At 49.4% G+C, this 24,133-nt stretch overlaps 1 protein-coding gene across 2 annotated transcripts in view; it reads left to right on the plus strand.

The window, feature by feature from the left end:
- Positions 1–22,177, plus strand: part of PLEKHG1 (pleckstrin homology and RhoGEF domain containing G1) — a 206,883-nt gene extending 184,706 nt beyond the window's left edge. For both annotated transcript variants that reach the window (XM_036024891.1, XM_028509825.2), the window contains 6 exons: positions 3,646–3,679; positions 6,030–6,107; positions 7,701–7,739; positions 9,524–9,546; positions 13,016–14,669; positions 20,843–22,177. In XM_036024891.1, the coding sequence (XP_035880784.1) occupies positions 3,646–3,679; positions 6,030–6,107; positions 7,701–7,739; positions 9,524–9,546; positions 13,016–14,669; positions 20,843–21,906 (2,892 nt within the window). In that variant the 3' untranslated portion in view covers positions 21,907–22,177. The remainder of the gene's footprint in view (positions 1–3,645; positions 3,680–6,029; positions 6,108–7,700; positions 7,740–9,523; positions 9,547–13,015; positions 14,670–20,842) is intronic.
- The last annotated feature ends 1,956 nt before the right edge of the window (positions 22,178–24,133 follow it).

The raw sequence follows: 24,133 nt of genomic DNA on the forward strand, positions 1-24,133 counted from the left end.
GGAAGATAAGATCAAAGCAAGACACTTTCTGCAGGTGAGGAGTGACGGGTCACATGACCCGTAAACCAGAGGGGAAGGAGGCGGGGAAGCGGGAGACAGGGTAAGCGGAGGGATGCTCCTTGGAGTGTGGCCCCCGGGGGGAGTGGCAGGAGGGATCAGAAGCACAGGTCCAGGGGTCAGTTTTGAGGGCCAGCAACATCTTTCCTGGGCTCAGGGAGAAGAAAGGTGAGAGAGGACAGAGAAGCTTCGAGGTAGATCGGAGGGGAGATCAGGGGTTCGACCTCACTGCCGTTGGTGGTGATGTCACCTGCCTGCACGAGGGAAGCAAGGTGGGGTTGCAAGCGGAAAGGTCCAGGACACTTGCTGAAAAAAATGGACCAGCCAGTCAGTAGGGACAACCACACTGACCTGGGAAAGGCATCACGGACCCAGCTGAATCTGGCCACCGTGAGTCAGTGGGGTGAGATCGTTTTCAGATCTACTCAGCAACTCAGAAGCTAGTGCTGAGGCACCACGGTGCACGTGGGTCCCCCAGCGGTGGGAGCTGGTGAGGGAAGGCTCACAGGGCAGGGAAGGCAGGGTGCCCACCAGCGCCTATGGTGGCAATTGAGCAGTATTTCCAGGCTGAGTGGATGGTGAAACCAACTAGGATAATAGGCAGGGGGGAGGGGCGTGGCCTTGTAAAGTCAGAGAACTGGTTCGGCAGGAGTTGAAGGTGGGGAGATGGAAGTATTGAGGTCTGTAGACAGAGAAGGGGCCCGGAGAGCCCTGCCTTTGAGGCAGGGCAGCCCTGGGTGGCAGCAGGGTTCTGCGGGCAGCTATGAGTGGATGTTGCTGTTCTGGAGTGGCGGGAAAGGCTAGAGAGAGGATGTGGCAAGGAACTGGGTGAGGGCAGAGCGTGAAATATCCACATGGATGGTGAACTGGTCCATGCCAGGGCGGGGAGGAGGGAAGTGGGGCAGAGAGCGGGGTGAGACCTTGAGAGGAGAACTGGGTGGAAAATAAGGACGCATGGGATTTCTCCCAGAGTCAGTTTGGCCCCCTGTATATTTTGAAAAGTACCTGCAGCGCCTTCTCGGGTGGTCCGCAATGATGTCGTGCCCAGGAAATGAGTGTGCACGGGTGTGTGCTCCGTCTGAGGCAGGAGTCTCAGGTGGTTCGGGATGTCAGGTAGCTCACACAGACAGGTGACTGCGCTTTCTTCTCGGTTAGTCATTCGATTGCTGGCCTGCGCCTTGCTGTGCCCCTCTGAGCAGTGTGGCAGGGTGTCTCTGACACGCCCCACCTGTGTTTACCTGTCTGGGTATTCAGATCTACCAAGGGCAGTTAGAGGCCATGACGAAACAAGACTGGCTGACACACCTGTCCTCCTCCTCCTGCCGTGCTCACTAGGTGTGTGTGTTCCAGGCAGTCTTTCCTTTATGTGATAAAACGGCCACTACAGAGTTGCACCTTTTAGCCCACTTCCTTTTAGAATCTAATTCTCTTTCAGCTACACCTCCTTGAACGTACCTGCACTGTGCTGGGTACTTCGTATTCCTGTCTCACCCCACGCAAAGCACCTGCTGAGAGAGGCCCTGCCCGCCCCCCTCCAGAGAAGCGAAAACAGGCTCCAGGGCTTTGAGCAAAGTGCCCCAGTTTACGCACAGCTAGTGGTGGAGCACGGCCGGGCCCCGCTCCAGCCCAGGTCTGCCTGGCTCCAGAGAGCCGGTCTGCACCGCATCGTTTCCAGTGGTGATGCAAACACACTCATTTCATTCCCTTGAGCCACTGGGGTGATACCATAATTTTCTACTTTATTTAAGCAGATTATTGATTTGGATTTTCACTTCTTTTCTTGACTGTTTCTTAATTGCTTTCTTAAAACCATCAAAAGGTATTCCCATTAAATAAAGGAAACGCATAATGGGGAATTTTTTTAACATCAGAAAATGTATCACCAGCCTGATAATGCTAACACAGTTGTGGGAAATTCATTAGCGTAGTTCCTCCCAACCCCCTTCAGTCCTTTAATTCAGTGATGGTCCCTGACTGACCCCTAGTGGAAAATGTGGGAATAGCACTGTAAGGTCAAGTTGATAGAGGCCAGAAAGGTTCCTGGAAATAGTCACATGGCCTGTTCACAGACATGGTGTATAAGCGAACTCTTGTCCAGATTAACTGAGAAAAAAGGTGAAGGTAGAGACTTTTGCTTTTATATGTTCCCATGGCTCTGTAAATGCACTACACAGAAACTGAACTAACAGGTGCGTTTGAAATTAATTCCAACAAGTAATCTCAAAGTCTGAATGGATGATAAAATATCAGTGTTATAACAAAAGCGTGTTTTCTCCAAGTTATGGAGACTGAATGAAGTCTTCTTTCTCACCCCGTTCATTATGAAAAAAAAATGATTGCCACTCAGTCTAAATATTTTTACTGTGATGTCACAGATTGTGGCCAAATACAAGGAAAAGAACCTTTAAGCTAATTTTTAGCATAATGTTTGTAGAGTCAGTTATATTACCCTTGAAAAATGAAAATTACCTTAAAGAAGCAAGAAAGGCTACCCAACCTAGTTTTTTCCTTTTTTTAATCCTCAGGCAGTTGTGGTGATTATCTTATCTTTTTTAATTCCCTGGAATATTAATAACTTACAACAGTAACAATTTTTCAAAGCCTCAAAGCATGCAACTCCTGAAGCGGAGGTGGGGCAGAGGTGGAGGTGGGGAGAAGTTGTGTGTGGAGGAAGTGAAAGTCAAGGTCCTCGGGACCTTTGGGGGCTGGTGGCACCAAGTGCCTAGGGCTTGGTTCCAGCAGCAGCTCTGGCAGGGGCCCTGTGACCTTCAGGCTGGGGGAGTGCAGTCAGAGATGGGAGAGCACCCACCGAGCAAATGCCAGAGCAAGATCACAAACCAAGTCCTTCAGAGCCCTTTCTCTGCACCGCAGCTCCTTGCCCCTTCTGGGAGATCCCAGGGCACACACAAAAGGTGGGAGGTGCAGGGGTGCTGTAGGGAGCCAGGAGAGTTAGCTGATGATAATCTCGTAGCATTTGGAAGGAGGGAAACAGGAAACTCGCGGCAATCTTTTTTGAGTGAGGTGGGGAAAACCAGTTGTGCAAATCCCAGGCCCCATCCCCTGGGCTTTTGGTCCAGCAGATAAGGGCTGAGTTCAGGGGATCAGGGTTGGGCAGCAGGAAGCTGCGTTTTATAATAAGCTGACCAACAGACACTAACCATCAGCCTGGTTCTGGAACTATTTGGTGACATTTTTTCTATTCTCTCACCTCTCCCCCTCTCCCCACCTAACCCCACCCCCTGTTTCTCTTCTGTTCTCTCTCTTCCTCCTCCTCCCTCCCTTTGTCTTCCACCCTCTTCCTCCCTCCCTCCCTCCCTCCTTCCCTCCTTCCCTCCCTCCTTCCAGGGCGGGGCTGAGGTTTAGCTCTGGTGGAACCGTGGTGCAGCATCCACTCCCCACATGGGGGCGTTTCTCTGTTTGAATCCTTTGAACTATATGTGTTAATGCCTCAAAGAAAGAATGAATTTGTTTGAAAGTTTTTCAAAAACCCCTTATTGGTGGGCTAAGACCTATATTAGGACTGGTAATTTAAAGCAATCCCCGCAAGAAAAGGTCATTGCAGTGACAGCTACACTTTCTTTCTTTCAGGCCAAGCAAGCAATACTTGAAATGGATGCCATTCGTAAGTCTGGTTTTCTTTACAGAATTTGGAGTTTCATTTTCTATTTGTATCTATCCCATTTTTCTAACTTGAAGTTTATAACAATGCCAGCTGTAAGAAGTAGCAGCTCTCCACGGTTTTAAAAAACAGAATGGGCGGTGTTACCTCTTCCCGACACACCGATCCCTTTCTCCACTGATTCCTCCTGCTTTCTCTGTGAGTCCCCCAGCTGGCAGTGAGGTGAGGGCTCTGTATTGACTACCATATTTTGCCACGTATAATGTGCACTTTTTTGCCCAAATTTTTGAGGGAGAAATAAGGGTGAGCATTATACATGGGTAGTAGTGATTCCGCACCTATATAAATGTTTCTATTCTTTCATTTACGTGTATGCATTAAACGTGTAAGTGTAGAAAGCAATAAAAATATCCGTGTGCAAAATGATATCCTGGAATACGATAACCAGTTTTGTTCCTACATGTAAATAAATAAATAATTGAATTGCAACATTAAAACAGGAGACTTTTTCCTGACAGTTTGGGCCAAAAAACGTGGGTGCGCGCATTATACACAGAAGTGCATTATATGTGGCAAAGTATGGTAGCAATGTAGATGCACTTCCAGGGTCAGCTCCCCCCCCCCCCGCTCCCCCCCCCTCGCCCCCCATCTCCGCCTGCACCCACCGGTGAGGCCTCCCAGCCCGCCTCCCACCTCACCCACCCAGGGAACGTCAGGGTGGATTATCTGACAGCCTCCTGGCAACTAGATGGTTCCTGGTTTTCCCAGTAACAGCCCACATTTCAAAGTCACACCTGCCCTGCCTAGGCGACTGTATTTCTAGGCTTCTACAAGCAGGCGGGGAATGAATACGAAGTCTCTTCCATAAAACAAGACCCTGTTCTACAGCACTTATCACAGTCTTGTCACCCCCCTGGGCTACGTGGGAGAAAAAGGGAAGCGATGACTTTAAGGCCCGACAGCCGGGCCTGACAGACTTTTCCTAAAACCTTGCAAAGGCACTAACTGTTGAGGAGCCTTTCCCCGAGGGCGAACACTGACTCGCTGACCCTCCGGCCAGCTGGTGGGTGACTCTCCGGAAGAACAATCATTCCCGAGGGACAGGGATGAGCGCCCCTGCCACGGCGGCTGGGAGTCCCCGTTTCAGGTCCCCCAGATTCTGAGGGGTGATCCCCACAGAGCGCCACGCTGGGGCTCACGGCTCTGGGGTCTCTAAATCCCCACATTTGACTCAGTGGAAGTCTCTAAGATTTTAATAAAAGCATTCTGAGGAGAAGGCAAGGCCAGGAATGGCCAGGTGAGAATTCGGAGGGAAGGTGGAGGGAGAGGTGGATCCCAAGAGGCCAGCTCCTGTTGCGATGACTTCCATGCAGTGAAATGACTTACTTATTTCCAGGGTCTGGGCTAGCTCCTGGGCACCATTAAGATTTTATGGTGCACAGAATCATTCCAAGCCACAAATTGGTGCCCATGTCTCTCTCCTGGGCCCCGGACAAGGCCCGGCCAGGCCAGGCCAGCCTAGGAAAATAACCTTATGTGCCCTGCGCTGACTTTGGACTTCGCTGAGTGTGAACAGAGTAGGCCAGTCCACTGGACCCCATGGCCCCATTCATACAACTTCACCACTAACATTGGAGAAGTGTATGCGGTCTTGATAACCCTCAGAACTCTCTGAAGAGCATTCACCCTGATCTGAAGATCACCGGGCTACAGCTCCCTCCTTGAACTGTTACCCCATCCTTGGGCTCCAGCGTGCAGATGGTCACTGAGGTGCTGCAGCACTTTAGGGTTAGACCAGATTTCCTTAATCCAAAGTCTGCTCTGCACGCCCTTCAGCTGGGGCGGCCAGACAAACAATGGAATCGAAGGAAAGCCCTCTTCCGATAAGAGAACCTAAAGCACTCATCCGACCTCCAAGGAGCCAGGTCTAGACAGACTAATTACCAGTCACCTAACTGGAGGGCGCTCCCACCGGGCTGGAAGGGCTCGCCACCGGGCACACACGCCTCACAGAACTCTCTGGGTGCTGTTTCCTGACAGGGTGTCTGCAGCGGCCCGTCACCGCCATCTGTCAGGGGCCTGGTAACATGCTCAGCCGCACCGAGTTTTGTTCTAGGGGCATTTTCTGACCTCTGTGGATCACAGTGGCAGTAGCCAGTCAGAGAGAGAGAGAGAGAGAGAGCGTGTGCACTTAACTTGCTACCCCGAAGTCGCAACATAAACCAAGACCCGAGGGGCGTGTTGAACACCAGTTGTGGTTCAAGAAGGGCTATGATGTCGGAGAAAGAGAGTAAACGCGTGGGAATCCCAACCCAGCTGAACCCAGATTCTGACGTGTGCATTGTCTTTGCAGATTATCCAGGCTTCTGTTACAGCCCTGAGGGGGAGGCGAAAGCACTTTCCACTCCCTACCGGCCGAGGAGAAAATCCGGTAATTCGAACGTTGTGATCACAGTGTCCTAAGTATGGGTGGGGGGACTGATGATGAAAGTCCCTTTCCAAAAGGCATTTTCCTTCTGGTTCTGGAGTTCACAGCCAGTCCCAGTAAAACTGAGGCTGCATCAAGATGAGGTTCTCAAGCTTTTGTTCTAAAACTCTTTTCTACTTCACTCTCTCTTTCCCATTGATTGTAACACATATTAATCAAGTAATTTTGCTCTGCATAGCATCTTACCATCAGCACCTATGCACTTAAACTCTGTTTACTGTCACCAGTGAAAACATTTTATCCTGTGACACATAGTGAAGATCAATCAAACTTAAAATTGTGACTCACAGTTGCTGAACCAGACCTCAGATTTTCTGTTTTTCATTTGGATCACTGTTTACTGAGTACCTACCTAATCCATGCCGAGGACCAGAGTGCAAGAATAAATAATGCACGTGACTCCTGCTTGCAAGGAGTTCATAGTCTAGTGGGGAAGTCCAAAAAGTGACTAAATGCCAGTGCGTGTGTGTGGTAGAGCTGCGGGAGAGGGTGGAGGGAAGGCTCCTTTGGGAGCCCAGGGAGAGGTTAGCCCCCCAGGAGGCAGAGAGCAGACTTCGGGAAGCAGAGGACAGCACCCTGATGGAACCCAGTGGCTGAGGAGGCAGATGGGGGTGGAGCCTGGCTCACGCAGAGGGCCTGGGACTTGAGACAGCATATCTCAGATGGGACATCTGTTGCCAGTTGCTCTGAGCGGCTGGAACATGGGTTGGAGCTGGGGGTGGAGGTGGACGAGGCGAAGCAGAGAGAACTACATACTGCTGGAGATCAGCGAGGGGCCTGACTGTGGAAGGCTAGTAGGCTACACCCAGTGTTGGAGCTCCATCCTGCAAGCCACAGAAAGATATCAAGCCATGAGATACTTGCCCTTCGAAAGCAGAATTCTGGCTCAACACGGAAAATGAGGTGGGCAGGGAGACCAGACGGGAAGCTGTCTCTCCGGTCTGGGCGAGAGATGATGAGGCTGGGTGACGGCACTAGTGAGTGGGGCGGAGCCATCCCGGGACCCACGAGACGCATGGATGAAAGCAGGGCAAAGGTCCTGGTCGATACCTTCCAGGATATAGTCAGTGAGAACCAAGATAAGAAACACAGATGAAGGAGCAGGTGTTGGGGGAGACTGGGGAGCCCAGGCGGAGACCTGCTGTGTTTGCTGGGTCTGTGGGAATGCCAGGGAAATGGCAGACTGGTAGTCGGCAGCTGAGGCCTGAGGCTTGGGACCGGGGTCCAGCCAAAGCATATAAAGTTGAATGTTATCAGCTTACAGGTGGCAGGTGCAGCTCAGGGAGTTGCCACGCTGGTTGGCAGGGCTGGTGTCTCTCCGTGACTCCTGACCACACAGTCCAGGGTTTGTGCCTCAGCTTTTGATGAGGCGAAAGTCTGGCCGCTAAGGATCTCCAAGCAGTGGCGACTTAGGTGACTCTGATGGAAAGTATCTGGAGCTGAAGTAATTTGCCCAGATACTACTAATTTACTTGTAGAGGAAAAAAATTCTTGATTTGGTTTTGCAAATGACACTGGCCTTCTTTTTTCTCCCAGAACCTTCCTCAAGATCACATAAAGTTTTGAAGACCAGTGGTAAGTCCTAAAATAGCTTTTCTTTTTCTTCTTTGTTGATGTTGACTAAATCAAACCTTATGGACAAAAACACCAGATGAATTACAGATTGACAGACTGGATTAACTTCTACAAGGGGGGACCCCAAACAACTTGAATTTATTTATAAGAAATTGTGTTTTTACTCTTACATATTTCAACCTCAGTCACCCTCAAAGTACTCTCCATGTGATTCCATATACCCATTGAGATGTTTTTTCAACTGCCCATTGGCAAAACGTCTCCCTTTGCGGACTCTTTTCATCCACAGAAACAAAAAAAAATTGCTTGGGGCATAATCGGGAGAATAAGGTGGGTGGGGCAGGGCAGTCATGCCCCTCTGGGTCAGGAACTGCTGAACACTCAGTGAAGTACAGGCAGGTGCGCTCATAAATCCCCCGTCATGAAATGGGCTAATGTGTTGAGTCTTCAAAAAGAATTCATTGAATCCTAATGCAGCCTCTCACAACAACACCAGCTGGTGCACTGACACAGATGGGCTCTGAGAAGGCTCACCTAGTCGGGGAGACTGTACTGCAAGGGGCCCGCCCTCCATGAGATAATTCTGGGGGGTTTTTTGGGTCCCCCCCACTGCCTCATATAAGTAGACGTGCCCATTATAAAATGTAAAGTCAAATGATAAAAAACATTTGCAATATAGTTAACAGGCATAAAAGGATTAATATCCCCATTATTAAAAGAAATTCTATATATCAAAATGGAGAGAAATAGGACCCTTTTTAAAAAGACAGACAATATAACTGGGCAGTTTCACAGAAGAAACACAAACTGCCAGTACAGTTTACAAATGGCCACCTGTGTTAGTAATGAGAAAAGTCATACATTTACGTGAGATAAATAGAGGGGGGGAAACCATGAGCTTGACCAACAGATACAGGAAAGCAGGCACCTTGAAACTCTTCACGTGTAAATTTCTGCAACCTGTTTGGAGCAAAGTGTGGTAACATCCATGTACATTTAAAATGTGCATTTCAGGGACTATTCTGCAGCTGTCTAAAAGAAGGAAGCACATCTCTACCTCCTGACAAGCATGTCCACATATATTTAGCAGGAAATGCAATGTTGCACGTTGCACCTTTATTTTAAAAACAAACACTTAGCTTTGTGGTGGGATGGGGGCAGTGGGAAGGGACCTGGAAATGTGAACATCACCCTGTGAAGTCCGGTTACCTGCACTGGCTGGGATTCGTGGAGAGGGTTTGGTCCCCTTTTCCTTTATATGCTTATTTAATTAAGCAACTTTTAAAGATGAAATACACATAATCCAGGTGCCTGTAAGAGTCCCTGTAAGGATTTGGCTCTGTGAATCGATCCCCAGAATTCCAGGTGCACCACTCCCCGGCACAATGCCAAGGTGACCCTGTTGATACATGCTGTGTCTTTCTGTCGTAGCCAATACGATGTCTTATGTTTAAATGATTCCCATGGCTAAGGCTATGTGGCCTTTTTTTCAGGTAACACATATTTGGAGGGGTGGCTTTTGAAACTTACTAACATGAACTGGTCTGTTGCTCGGAGGGATCGGGAATGATCATTCTCAGGTGGACGTAAGGTTGACCTATAGTGCCGGGCATACAACCAAGATAACTGTGCGGCAGTTTCTGAAAATCAGGTCCAAAGGGCCCAGAAGACCTCTTGGGCTTTAATTATGAGCCATAAGTGTAAAAGTCCTATAAAATATGAGTATTTACACATGAGATACATTTTTAAGCCACAAACCTAAAACAACAACTTTTACTTTTCAGGAACAGCACAAGACATCCAAAAGGTAAGCACTCTTACGTTTCTTATTTTGAAACGTTTATTTTTATCTGTACCCTTCTATCTCTCATCTCCAGCCTGTGTTCCAAATGTAAAGAACTATTTCCCATTTGGAAGGAGAGTTAGGTGAGGACGCATCTTTATGATCTCTCCCAGCTGCATCTCTCAGAACTAGGGCAATCCTTCCTTCATCCCACCGCCCTGCCTCTCAGAGGCCCTAAGGTCACCTTAGGTCGTGACAGCTGTACACCCCACGCCGCCCTGTGCCTCTGCACATGTAAGACTGAGGTTCTTGCATCCTGGGTATGGCTCCCTTCTCCAAGCCTTAGCCTTCAGGCACAAAGGTCCCCTGCTAAGAACATGGCCCTCTGGTGGTATAAGAGGTGGGATCCTGTGTCATACCACGCAATTTTGCTACAACAACTTTTGATTTTTCTTCCTCTGATAAAACGTTAGGAGGGGGGAGTAAAACACGGCATGCTCCATGGAGGATGTTTATCTGGATTTATGACTTATGAAGCGTAGCTGCTGCACCCGGGCCGAAGTAAACCGTGCCCCACATGGCTCCTGATCCGTTGTCTCAATGAACAATTCTTAGCGAAGCGATCATGACTTCCTGCGCAACGCTCTGTGTCTACAAGGATGTAACTGTCACTTGCACCACGCCTTACTTAGCACACGGCCAGAGTGACCCTGTTAATAAGGGCTGTAGGTTTTAGTTAGATCCCATTAAATGTCTGAAAATCAATACAGTCTTATCTCTCAGTGATTTTTCTGAAAATTAGGGCAGGGAGGTGTTCTTCAGGTAGTGCATATTTTTGTTTGCATGCTTTTAAAACGTATCAACGTTAATTGTTTGATTGTCCTGAAATATGACACAAGGTTTTGATTTTTTTAACCTAGTTTGTTTGCATAAACAAATGCTGGAGGGGGAGGGGGGTGGCGGTGCCTGGCTCTTTAAGGCGGCGAACTGAGGTGGAGCCAAGCCTGCTGGGCCCCGGGGGCAGGGAGGGGGCTCACTCTATCAGTCCCAGAGATGCGATCTCATGAGTTTCTTGGAAAATTTCTACAATAGAGATCAAGCCAGTTTCTATATGGGGAATAGCTAAATCCCATAAAATCTGAAGACAAAAGGGAACTAAAGCACCAATGTACTTTTTGCTTAGTGCTCAAATCCATCTGCGAATAGTATGAACACAAACACTAGATGCAAGGAGAGCAGATTAATGATGACTAGAGTTTCTAACAGGGCATAGTCCTTAATAATATCTTAGCATTTCTCCCAGAATGTCTGTTCCCATGCCATGTGTGTATGTGTATGCACACGGGGAGGGAGAGAGAGAGAGAGAGAGAGAGAGAGAGGGAGGGAGGGGGCAGAGAGAGAGGTTAAGCGCACACAGAGGCTGTGCATTAAGACGGACAAACACCCAGTTCTGCCACTGACAAGCTCTGTGACTACAGGCAGGCTGCTAACGTGACCAAAAATTAGTTTCCTGATTTACAGAATCGTTATGAAGTTTAAATGTGATGATGTTTTTAAAAGTGCTGAGTACAATATTTGGCACAAAGCAAGTGCTTCACAAGTGACAGCCATTGTCGTATTATTATTGAACAGCCATGATGCTGAGGGTGTGGAGGACCGGGGGCGGAAGGCTCGCCGCGGCTCCAGTGAGACTCGGGGGGGTCTAACCTCCGTGCTTCTAGCTTGTGCGCAGTCCGCACACTGATTGTTTCTTAACCTAAGGGCTCCTTCTGCTCTCCTGACGATGTACTGGATGTAACAGTTCAGCTTCCAGAGTACTGCTGTCTTCATCTCAAGTGCACTTACCTTGAAAATACACTTTGATATTACCCGTTCAGGTTTCCTAAGTATCTAAAATGTCTTGGGATTTTTCTGGAATGATTTTTACGACAGTGTTATTTTTGGCCGTTTACAAAATTGTTTTACTATACTTTCAAAGTGTTTTGCTGTGAGTTAGCTAGTTAACACTAACTTGTTTTACTTATAAAATGTAGTTACTAGGCACCGGTATTTTATAAACACACCAGTGCAGTCTGGGTAAGACCAAAGGGGAGGAATACCAAAGGGTGAAGAAGACAGAGACGTGAATGGAAGACCGTGTGTAGTTGCGTGGATGCACGTATGTCCATGTGTGTGCACATAGGCCCATGTGTGCGTGCACATGCCCATGTGTGTGCATTCATTTATTCCTAGACCTCGAAAGGTCCGAAGTTATACTCTGTGGGGAAAAAAAATGAGCACAAGATTAAATAACTAACTGGATTTTTTTTTTCAGTTTTAAAATTGTAATAGAAAAATAACACCCAGGATAAGATTTTATGCTTGCCCTTCCTACTTTCCTCTTCCCTCCCTGACAAACAGGCAGGCAGGCACACAGACGTGTGGACAGGTAGATGGCCCAAGGCCATGTGTATCCCAGTCTCACTGACAAGTAATGAAAAATTCTTGCTCCTTTGACATTTCCGATAGGTTACGGCAGCGTTTTGATCAGAAAATATGTCCCTGATAGTAATTATTTTGAACCAATCTTAGCCCTTCCAAATTAGCTCTTCGAAGCAAATCTGTATCCTACTGGGGCCTCAGCGCGCAACCCGCTCCCAGCCTGCAGTAGTGAGACCCACCTACAAGTTATGAAAGACCCCATTGTGTTCTCCGATTGGACGTCATCAATGTCACTCACACTTTACTTCCTAACAAGCGTCTAAGTATTACTTCATTAAATGTATTCTGAAAGCAAGTAAAAATGTCAGCAGCTCAGCGGTAGATTAAATTACACGCCTGCAACAAAGGCACTTTGCCTGTAAACCAAGGCAACACCAGTCGGGTTCACGGCAGGTCTGCAGATCCGAGGGAAGCCCTGGGGACGTGCAGTCGGATCGCTGACAGGGGATCCTGGGACACCGAACGCCACATTAAGACTCCTAGGAGTCAAGCCTCAAATACAAACTGGATACCATGGCCCTTGATGTCTATACATGTGCATTTCTATGTTATGTGCCAAGCGCTCGTCGGGATTATTGGAAGTAGCTAAGAAGTTCCTGTGATTAGCTGGTTCCCTGCATTGGGGTAAGGGATTTGGAGTCAGACCAGAGGTTGAGTCCTAGCCTTTCTGCTGACTGCTGGGAGCAAGCTGTTGAGTTCTCATGAGCGTAGATGTCCTTCCTGTGAGATTGGTGCCATCGTCTTTAATTCAGAGTGACTGAACATCAGGCCTGGAGGGTGTCTGCAAGTGGCCTAGCTCATTTCTAAGTAAATTCCAGGCCCTGTCCTTTCTGCCCCTTTTGCAAAAATCTGAAGTGCTTTTCAACTCCGTTAAAATCAACAATGTTTACTGATCGTTTGCTTTATGAATTTCACAGTCTAGTGGGAGGGGCAGCGTGTAAATGCAGGAGAACGTTGTGAGTGATGTGTCCACGGTGCTGCAATTCAATCGCTATGTTTCCGTCCTCCTCAGGTGTCCAGAGAGCAGCGGTCTCCCCAGCGGACTTTGGCAGCGCCGTCTCCGGCCCAGAGGAGCAGTCAGGCCGGCGGTCCTGCCATCCTCAGCGTGCTTCGCGGGGGTGGCGCCGTCAGAAACATCTGGACGGACCACCAGATCAGGCAGGCCCTGTTTCCCAGTCGACGGTCCCCACAGGAGCACGAGGATGATGAAGATGATTACCAGATGTTCGTGCCATCCTTTTCCTCTTCGGACTTGAACTCGACCAGGCTGTGTGAAGACGGCACTTCGAGTCGCCCTTGCAGTTGGCACATGGGACAGATTGAGTGCACGGAGACCACCAGTGCCGGCCACAGGGTCGTCAGGCGAGCTAGCAGTGCCGGCGAGAGCAACACGTGCCCTCCCGAAATACGAATCAGGGACAGCGATGGCTCTCCGTACAGTCCCCGCAGGGAACTGCAGAACGGCCCTAACACTGAAGGGCAGGACGCAATGACTCCTTTTGGGTCGTCTATAGAGTTGACCCTTGATGACATAGACCACGTCTATGACAACATAAGTTACGAGGACTTGAAAGTCATGGTCGCTAAACGGGAAGAAGCTGAATCCACTCCCCCGAAGTCAACCAGGGACTCTGTCCGACCCAAGAGCACCCCGGAGCTGGCCTTCTCGAAAAGCCTCGCTGGCCACGGGAAGAGCTCTGCGAACGCAGACAGAGACCCACCTCTGACAGGGCGAGAGGCGGCCAAGCAAAGCACCCAGGACCTCGAGGCGGTGGAGGAGAACATCTACGACACCATCCGGCTCCCGGACCCGCCCTCGCTGGGCTTCACGTGCAGCAGCCTGCAGCGTCCCAAGAGGAGCACCTTCTTGGGTCTGGACGCCGACTTCGCCTGCTGCGACAGCCTGAGGCCCTTCGTGTCCCAGGACAGCCTGCAGTTCAGCGAGGACGAGACGCCCAGCCGCCCGGGCCCCTCCGACAGCAACGACTACCTGAGTCTGCTGTACAACTCTTTCAGCTGCAACTTGCCTCTCGCCGACCAGTCTCTATCGGACAGGCTGTCCGAAGAAGTGGACGAAATCTGGAATGACCTGGAGAATTACATCAAGAAAAACGAAGTCAAGGCGAGAGACCGGCTCCTCGCAGCCTTCCCCGTGGGCAAAGACGACGACGTGCAGGAGCGGCGGCTCGCCGAGAGCACGCCCGAGCTGAGCCGGGACGCGGGCCGGGCACTGTCCACGCTCTCGCTCCCCGAGCGCCAGGCCCTCCTCACGCCCCTGCAGCCGGACAGGCCCGGCAGAGCCAGCCGGGCCAGCTGCCCCCTGGACGAAGACCTCCTGTCCAAAGAGGGCTCCTTCCTGAGCCTGAACCCGCTCCCGCTGGCCAGCGAAGCGCCTCCCGTGGAGAACCCCTACGACCTGGCCAACAGCAGCCTGTCCCAGACTGACCTGGACATCCCGGACCCCGGGGCAGACGCCACGGACAAGACCAGAAGCAGAGTGTTTATGATGGCCAGGCAGTACAGTCAGAAGATCAAGAAGGCGAACCAGCTGCTGAAAGTGAAGAGCCCCGAGCTGGAGCAGCCGCCGGCCGGCCAGCAGCAGAAGCCTGCGCCCAAAGACCTGGCAGCCATCCTGGAAGACAAGAAGCAAGGAGGGCCGGCCATCGGTACGTTCCTCCCACTGCCTTCCCGCCTGCTCGAAGGGCAGATGCGAGAGCGGCTCTGAGGCGCTAGGTGCCCCTGAGGCCGGGGGAAGTGTGCCGTTCGGACGCGCCTTCTCTCAGAGGGAGACCGCGGGGTCACTGATGTGGGCTGTCAGAAATCTAGTTGTCCCCCCAGCTCAGTGAGTTCTCCTGGCTGGGCTCGTAATCAGAGTGACGTGAGACACGTTACCAGGAGAAGATGTCTGAAATGTGTTACAGACGCAGTCATATATGTGGGGGTGCCCTAAGAACATGAGACTCAAGGGCACGTTAGACAGTTGAGGCTTACATGTCATTCTGGGTGGAGCTAGGGAGAAAGCAGGGGAGGGGGCGTGGCTGGGGATTTGAAAGCGCAGGGAGGCCCTGCACGGGGAGAGAAGGGATGTTTGGTAAATGCATGTTCGGGGAGCCATCGTTCACTGTGGACACAGAGGACTTTGAACAAATGGGCCTCGGTACGCTCCTTGCTGTCTGTCACTAGTTGTTACTAAACTATATAATGATGGCTCCCTTCTGGAAGCAGGTCCTTTATCTAAATTCTTTCTAGGAAGTTAGGGGGGAGGGAGGTCAAAGCTTTTGCCGGTATCTTCCTTTTCTTAAAAAATAACCAGCTTAAAATAATCAATGTCCCCAAAGGGATATTTTGGGTGGCAAAGTCTGTGTCCCTTCACCAGCAAGCAACAGACCCTTTCGCACCTCACTGACTCACGCGAGTCAGAGCGTGATGTGGTCCCGGAGGGTTTTGTTGTGCACGTGTCATTGTCACCGCAGATTCGGTGTTTGGAGACGTTTTCACTAATGTAATCTGAACCGTGGGAAATGGCGGTCAGTCTTACCTGCCACATCTTGAGCTTTTCCCCTTGCATCAGTATGCCTGGAGGAGCAGCTTCCGTGAGCTTTGACGGTTTGGAACCTTAAGGAATGAAATAGCCCTTTGCTCCAGAATCCCAACAAAAGTGCCTACTTGTCCTAACAGACAAAAAGGAATCCTTTTTGCTTTTTTTTTTTTTTTTTTGCCTGTTTGTCCTATCACTCAGTTGTTTTCTCATGTGTTCTGGCTACTAGTTGTTATTGTTTAAATAGCTGCTATGATGCACTTAACACCAATGCATATAGTGCGTTTGGGATTCTCACACATGCTTCCAAGAAGTTCGATTCTTTCAGCCTCCTTGGTGGGGCAGAAATAAACCTGGACCGCAGGTGTGATGTTGGGACCGTGAGGACCGGGGGAATGAGAAGGTCATGGCTTGACTTCTTTCTCAGTTGTGAAGAAGTGCGTACCCCTGGCTAAATTAGAGAGCGCCCCGGAGAACAAAACTAAGCACTGATCTGGGTGGTGGAGCAGAGACGAGAATAAAGCACACGACTGTCATGAAAAGAACCCCCCCCCCCCCACACACACACACGAGGCACTGCCTCTCACCTGAGGACCTTTTCACCTCCAGATCCAGAGAGATTTCGGGGGGGGGGGGGGGGGCCAGGATGTAGCATTTTAAACCAGTGTGGCCTTTCAATCATATGTGAAGATTCCCTGCCCTAGATTTTCCGACAAAGGACCGCTTTAGTAGCAAATGAGAGGGGACAGTTCTCCGATTAAAAGTGAAAGCCCAATGACTCAGGGTCGGGCTGCGTTCAGATGCTGAGCTTGGTGGCCACGTGGCTTCTCTGCCCGGTGGACGCCACTGTCCTCCTTTTCGGGGACTGGTTTCTTTATCTTCACGGAAACTGGAGAATAAGACGGGGATATCCGAGTCCTAGAGGAATCTACAAGTTACAGGACACGAATCTATAGGGAACTGGTTTGTTTGTTTGTTTGTTTGTTTTAATTTCAAGAGTATTTACGAGCTGTCTAAAGCTCTGCTCATTTCCTAGAGCTAATCATGTAACGACATTTCTGAACAGACAGAGAAGTGAGGCCCTGGATCTGTTACCTGGAAAACTGTACAGACAGAACATCTCTTTGAGATGTTCTTTTTAAATAAAGGTTAAAGGTGACTTTTGTACGAATGTGAGAGAGGCTAGATCGCATGTATTTTTCTCTATGCCGTAATCCGCTTGACTTAATTCGTGTCCCCTTCGCAACGCCAGATGGCCCGGCTGCTTTGTTGGTGTTCCTGGAGAGCGTGGCTTGGTTCCAGCTGCAGAAGGACTGTTTTGGGGAGCACAGGTGGCATTGGGACTGGCAGTGAGCTAGCGGGGCACCCACCGACTGAATCTGGGCTAGGGCTCCTCAGAATGAGCGAAAACCAGACACTGAAGCTTCTCATGCTGACGAGTTATGCCGGCAGGCTCCTTTAAGAGGTGGCCCTCCCCTGAGCCTGGCTGTTTCGAACATAGACCATCCATTCACATGCAAAACTCAGCCCTGACGGAAGCACTGAGTCTGAGGCTTGTAGCTGCCTTAACAGTCTCCTGTAGGACCCTTCTTTCAAGTATGAATGGATTTCCCTTTGTGGTTTCCTTTCGGTTTGTTCTCTTTGTTTTGCCTGCGGGTGTGACTTGGGATTCCCACGGACTCTTTCCTCAGCTTTGCGTCTGGGTCCTCTCTGGACCTGGTGGGCTGCTGTCGGGGTCTCCCCAACAAAGAGGACAAGCTCTGGCCCGTGTCATCTTCCAAGAGCGGAGTCGTCCCCGGGCCTCGCGCCTCTCCGACCCGAGGAATCTTCCACCTGGGCGGATGGAGACGGCTTCCTGTGCCCATAAGGCTTTCTATCAGCTGACGTGACGACCCCTTTTCTCTCTCTCGTTTATCTGGGCACAGGACATCATAATCGAATGGACCGCTTCTCCAGACTTCTTCGTATGGGCCTTGCCACTTTGCCAGGAGCTTGCTCTCGGTGTTGTCCGGAAGGAGGAGCACGCTATTCACCTGCTGAAACTCTCGAGCACCTTTATTGAACCCTCTAGCCGGGGTCTACAGGCCCCGGGTCAGATCCACCCAGAACTCACCCAACCAGGTCTAGTCGCTCCCACCTTTTAGAGTGAGATACAGCTTGTTGGCTTCCTCCTGAGAGCCTCTGAGGCCGGCGAGGCCTGGGGGTCCCTTTTCTGAGATGCTTACACAGGAGGAAACGCCATACAGGCTCGAGGAATCTTCCTCCTTGGGCAAAGTGGGGAAGGCCAAAGAGCATTTTACGCTTCGTTCTGCATCTCCAGCAATACCAGACATGCTGATTTCAATCCTCTGTCTTGAAAACAGTGTATTTCATACTTCCGTCAACAAGCATCCCTTCACATTTTTATTTGGAACCATTAAAAGTCCCACCTTGTACACTCACTCACAAAGGAAGCCAGAGAAAGCCTTGGGGTCATCACATAGTGATAATGTGCAGGTTCTATACAGACTGTAACGGCAGAACCCGGGATGGGGCAGACTTTGATCCAGCTGGCCAATACTAAGCTTTTTAGGCTGGTGTCATCTTGGGCTGGCTGTTTCCTACACATCCGGCTCAGGAAATCTAACGACAGCTGTTGCTCTAGAAGCCTGTCTCTCATTCACATTGGCATCAAGCAAGTTACAGGCACTCTTAGAAGGTCGAGCTTAGACCAAACAACAACAAAACAAAACTTGGACAGACACAGTATATTGTCTACCTGTGAGATACTTTTTATTCCGAATTTATAAATGGCCAACTTTTTTATTATCCAAAAATAAACTGTATGCATTATGAGTTACCTGTAGGGAGTGTTTTAATCAGAGGTTATCTTGCTCGTGTCCTGCTACACCCCTGACCTTGAGGCTGCCTTTCCACTCTCAGTGGCATGGTCTTAGGGGAGGCACGTCCATTTTCAACAACATGCCAAACATAGGAGGGGGCAGTCCAGACGTTATCTGAGTGACGAAGTAGTTCCTGAGACCCACTTCTGTCTCCAGCTATGCGTGGGGCTCTGTAGGGATTGTCCCCCAAGATGAAAAGCTCGCAGACTAGCTGGAATAATAAACTCACCCATATAAAACAACAAGCAGCACAAGAGTGTGTGCATGCAGGCACGTATGCATATTTGTGCAAACCAATAACTTACTGTCGGTTGCACAGGAAATATATACAAGTGCATATGAAGTATATAAGACTTCAGAGAAGAGAAATCAGTTAGAAGAAGATTCGTGGAAGGGGTAGGGCTTATGAAGGGTTTTGAGAGGTAAAGAGGACTTTATCAAGCAAAGGAAGAAGAGTGGAATAAGGGAGAAAAAGGCATGGGAAATATTACAAATATTTTGGATGACACATGGTTTCAGATTATCTGAGTCACTGTGTTCTAAAGTCAAGAACTAATTGTTCTTACAAGACTCTGTGGTTACCTCTGGGTACAGAATACTGGTACGAATTTTTCAATTAGCTCTCACTGCGTTCCTCAAAGTTGTTATCTTCTTGGAACCTTGTGAAAGCTGAGAGCCTTCCCAGGTCAGCTGTGGGGTCCGGCTCAGGGCCCTCGTGTAGGTGAGAATGGCTTGGGCAGAACCCTCGGACTTGCAGGTGGGACTGCCAGGCAATGATTACGTCCAAAGGTTCAGCTACCTTTGTTGGGTTTCATAGTTAATATTATATTATGTATATTATGTATGTAATAAATATAGATTTCAGGATATAGCTATAAATATATACTACATATAATAAGTACTACAGATTCCAGGATGGCTAACATGGGGAGTTTGGTGCCTGTGTAGACTTTCAATCTCCTAAGGGGTTGTCAAATCTTAATTGGTATTGAGAGTTCTTACTATGCCCTTTAAGGAAGGTGTAATGGTCAAGCATTTATTACTAGAAAGTCTAAGCTAATAACCTCTGTCATTCCAAGGAACTTGGATTTGAAAACCTAAACAAATTGATATAGAACCTATAATGAGAAGTTAAAGAGATCGTTTACCCTGATTTGGGGGACCAAGGAGCAAGTAATGTGAGGGGGTTGTAATATTTAAGGGCACCCAGAATAACGGCAGGCTGTTTTCTGTCCTCACAAAAGATAGACTCAAGAGAAATGGCAGAAATTGAACTAAAAACTTAGTTTAAATTATGGAATAATTTACTAACAACAGTTTACTAAAAATATAAATAGCTTAAAGAAGAAGAGAATACAACGTCACTTGCTGACTGTCCTATATGGGATAGAGTCCCTCCTTAGAGACCACGGAGATGTGGTCTGAGGGTTATAGGGTACATGGAACTCTTTGATTCTAGGGTAGCCATGGGGGTACCTGACTGGGGGTTCAGAGGGAAACTGCTCTTGAAATTGACATCTCTGGGCTCTCTCTCTCTTAAACCATTCCTGGCCCAAGAGAATGCTCTATTCATAGCAAGGCTCCATTAATGTCTTTAGAAAAGTCTGCACTCAGAAGGAGAGCCGAGAATGGCCCCATAGATCACTTGGAAGTGGCAATGGCCTTTGTGGAACTAATGGGCAAATCCTGTTCTGGAACCAGTGCGAGAGGCAGTAGGGTATCGATTACACGCACAGATCGTTCATCCTTAATGTCTTGGAAGCACAAACTTCAGGGCCCAGCCTCTTGGGGGTGGGGAAGGACAGACAGGTCCATCAGTGCCTGCAGTTCTGAAGTGCTGGGAGAGAGCCCCCCCGCCACGGACACCGTCTCCCCAGACAGTGGCTGTGGAGGGTCTGCCTGGAAGCCAGGAGTTTGGGAACAGACGCAGAGAGCAGGTTCTCCTGAGAGTAGCTGTCTGAGAGCAGTGAAGGCTGGTGAGGAGCCAGGGGTGGCCACTGCGTGGTGGATTTCGGTCAGTTTCTCGTTGTGCCTACTTATTTTTCATTGGCCTGGGGTTAGCGCTGACGTCCTTATTTTTACGATGTCTGTTTTTAGCACTGACACTATTTCATGCTTATAAAGAACACTAGATATTTTCACAACAAATAGCAAACACAGACCTGCTGTTGAAATAAAATGATCTAAAGTTAGCTCAAATTAAGTGAACTTTTAGGTGGCACTTTCATTTATTAAACGGTGGATTATTTCATTAGCGTGTGTTGCTTAGTAGTCAATGGTTAGTCATCCTCAAACTTAAAAAGTCCTGTCGACTGTTTAAATTTTTAAAATAGGTTGCAAAGTGATGTTCTTATTTCTTTCATCTTCTCATGGAGGAATAATCCTGTGTATATTTTTGTTTTTGATACTTGCCTCCCAGGTGCCAGGATTGCTGAGTATTCCCAGCTGTATGACCAGATTGTATTCAGAGAGTCGCCCTTTAAGACTCCGAAGGACGGCTGGGCCAGCCCTCGAGGATCCCCCAACCTCAGAACTGCGTCACCTTCCCGGACCCAGCGCGGGAAGGAGGACTGGCTTTTGCATTCAACGTACAGTAATGGAGAATTAGCAGATTTCTGTCCTCCGCCGGAGCAAACCCCGAAGCCGAAATACCCCACGCTGGAGATCCACACCAAGAGCACTCCCAGACACCTGTCCCCGGCTTGCTCGGTGCCTTCCCTTCAGACGTCTGACCGCCCGCTGGGCACCCTGCAGAGACACAGCGTGGTGGTCAGCCAGCCCAACAAAGAGAGCGCATGTCAGGGCCACCTGTATAACTCCCTGGGCCGGAAAGGGGTCAGCGCCAAAGCCCAGCCTTACAGCAGGTCCCAGTCGTCATCCTCCATCCTGATAAACAAGTCAGTGGATTCCATCAGCTACCCCCAGGAGACGGGGAGCAAGCAGCTGGCGTCTGTACACAGAAGCTCCAGGTGTGAGAGCCACCAGGAGCTGCTGCCGGGCGTGGGCGACTGCTGTCCGCAGGGGCCTGGGAAACGCTCAGACCTCACTCTCCAAGACTCACAGAAAGTTCTGGTCGTAAATCGAAATTTACCCTTAAATGCGCAAATAGCCACCCAGAACTATTTTTCCAACTTCAAAGAGACGGAAGGAGACGACGATGACTACGTGGAAATCAAGTCCGAGGAGGACGAGTCGGAGTTGGAGGCGTCCCACAGCCGCAGAAGGAAGCCGGACCCGGAGGCGGCGGACGCGGGCCTCCCCGACGGTGTCCGCCGCCAGGACGCGCCTTACTCCGTGCACAGTCCGAGCACTGCAAAAAGGCCGGTGAGTGGCCGGCTGGGCGTGTCGCCCTTCCTGACACCGTACGGCGATTCCGACAAACTGAACGACTACCTTTGGAGGAGTCCGTCTCCCAATCAGCAGAACATCGTCCAGAGCCTGCGGGAGAAATTCCAGTGTCTTAGTTCCAGCAGCTTTGCCTAGGGCTCTCAGCAGGGGCCGCCCGCCCGAACTGACTCCCTCCCGCACACACGAGTCCCGCAGCCTGGCGGGCGTTTTCTATGCACCGGACTGAACACTTTTGTAACCGCCAGAGGTGTAAATAGATGTACTGCCTCCCACAGCACAAGTCTCCCACCGGCCGATGAGCCGGCCTGGGCTGTACTGTAGCCCTGTCAGCGTCGCTCTGTTTTCTGATGCTGGTCGTCTTCGCGGTTCACGGGCGTCGGTCTTACTTGAAAATGTCTAGGTTTTCTTTTTTCTTTTCTTTCTTTCTTTCTTTTCTTTTTTTTTAATAAGATGGCCATATCTCTTTTCCCATCTTCTGACAATAGTGCCCAGACTGTAAGAAATGCAATATGCTTCTCTTGTTATCCAGAAGCCACGAGTAGTTACGTCTTAGGACTGGCCCAAAGGCAGCAGGGGAGCTCTCCCCTGTTTTTAAAAGAAAACTAAAGCTGTTTGAAGGATTGTGCTTATCATATCTGGCATTCTCGTTTCATTTGTGGCAGGACCCTAGAACAGTTTAAGCTGAAGATCTCTCACTGGACTCTAGCCCATGGTGCCCATTTTAGGGTTTCTAGTCTGGCTTTCCTGCATCAGTTTATTGTAACGCAGAACCTGTGTAACTATTGGGAATCAGAAGGTAACGAGACCAATTTTCAAAAACAAAAATCTTTACCTGGATTCCTGGAAAAGCCTGACGAATGTGCTGCTCACCACATTTATTTTATGATTTCTAGGGTGTAACAAGTGATTCCTTCGATGGCTTAAAGAAAACCAAGGGCAAGAGAGTGCAAGTTGACTTAACCGTTAGAAAAGATGGGCTGACATCTGGGAACAGCTTGATTACCTGCTCAGGTATCAGTGGAAGGGCTGGGACGAACAGGACTGGTCTGTTTTTTTTGTGCCTGCCTCTCATCAACTTGAAGTAAACCACAAGCTAAAAATACAAAAGAGCACTTTAAGTTCCCCTTCCCAGAGCCGTTTTTCACATGTCCTTTCCTGACTTTTGTCCTCGGCCTGATGACCTCATCTCAGCCTGGAGGATTTCCTCCACCGCAATGAAATCTCTTCCCTAAAGCCGACATAGGCATAGCGTGGGGTCGCCTTTTCTCATTGTTCTGAGGCTATACAGGAAGGGCATCTTTGGTTAACGAGTTCTGGCTAATAGCACCTTTCATGCTGTGACTAGGGTCTGTACATCGCTGTTGTGTGGTAGGTCGGGTTAATGTAACTCTCTGTGGAGGGAAACTACAAACAAAAGCGAAACCTTGTGAGTAGAAGGCGAAATCAATGACGCTGAAGAGGCGGGCCCATTGTGCCTTTATAAAAACACCAGTTCCGTGAAGACTCCGGTCAGTGCAACAGCGGCTCCTGCAGCCTCCCTCGGAGCAGTTTCACAGCCTGCGGCCTCCCTCCCCTCCCCGCCCAGTTTTCACTGTGAAAGGAGGAGAGTGTGAGTAGGGCCAGGGGTCTGGGCTTTTCACCTGAAGGTGAGCAAGGGTATCAGTTTGTATCAGGGACATCTTATCATCGAATTATCCTCATTCTTTCCCCCCTTTTAAGTCTTGTGCCTCTTTTTCTCAACTGTAAAACACGAGATGTTACCACCGTTACTGTACACACAGGTACCTAAGGCATTCGTTTTTCTTTTTCAATAGCAAAGAGGAACCCAGGTTGCTTGCTTCTCCACACTGTTCTTGCTTCTTGTAGCTTATAAAAAACAAAGTCCACACTAAATGGCAGGGTTTCTGGAAACGTTTCGTCTTTCCATCCCTTTCTTTTTACATGTGGTAGGAGTTTTCAAGGTCATCAGTATCAGAAAAGACCAGCACTGAGAGAAGGTATGTTCCTACACTTGCTGGGGGCGTTTGTCACTGCGCGGAAAACACAGTCACCTGACTCTTGTCATCCCAGGAATGCGGTCTCGCACTTTGCCTTTTCCTTCCTGCGACCAAAATTCTGCAGTGTCCACCTTACTGTGGCGTCTTTCTCGGAAATTATTCCTTCTTCACACCAGGGTCTCCCGACAGCTCTGATAGGCCCCGTGGGGACACGCCCCGCGGCCAGTGTGGAGGGCTTGCTACAGAGGATGTCTACATGGTCCTCTTCGGTTTCTAGGACAGAGCTCTAATTTTATAGATGGCGTCTGTCCCCAGGATGCAGGTTTTGGGAGCTGTGTGTGTGTATATATAAACTCATGTTTGTA

The sequence above is a fragment of the Phyllostomus discolor genome, chromosome 4, assembly GCF_004126475.2.
Source record: "Phyllostomus discolor isolate MPI-MPIP mPhyDis1 chromosome 4, mPhyDis1.pri.v3, whole genome shotgun sequence".
NCBI classification, from domain to species: Eukaryota; Metazoa; Chordata; class Mammalia; order Chiroptera; family Phyllostomidae; genus Phyllostomus; species Phyllostomus discolor.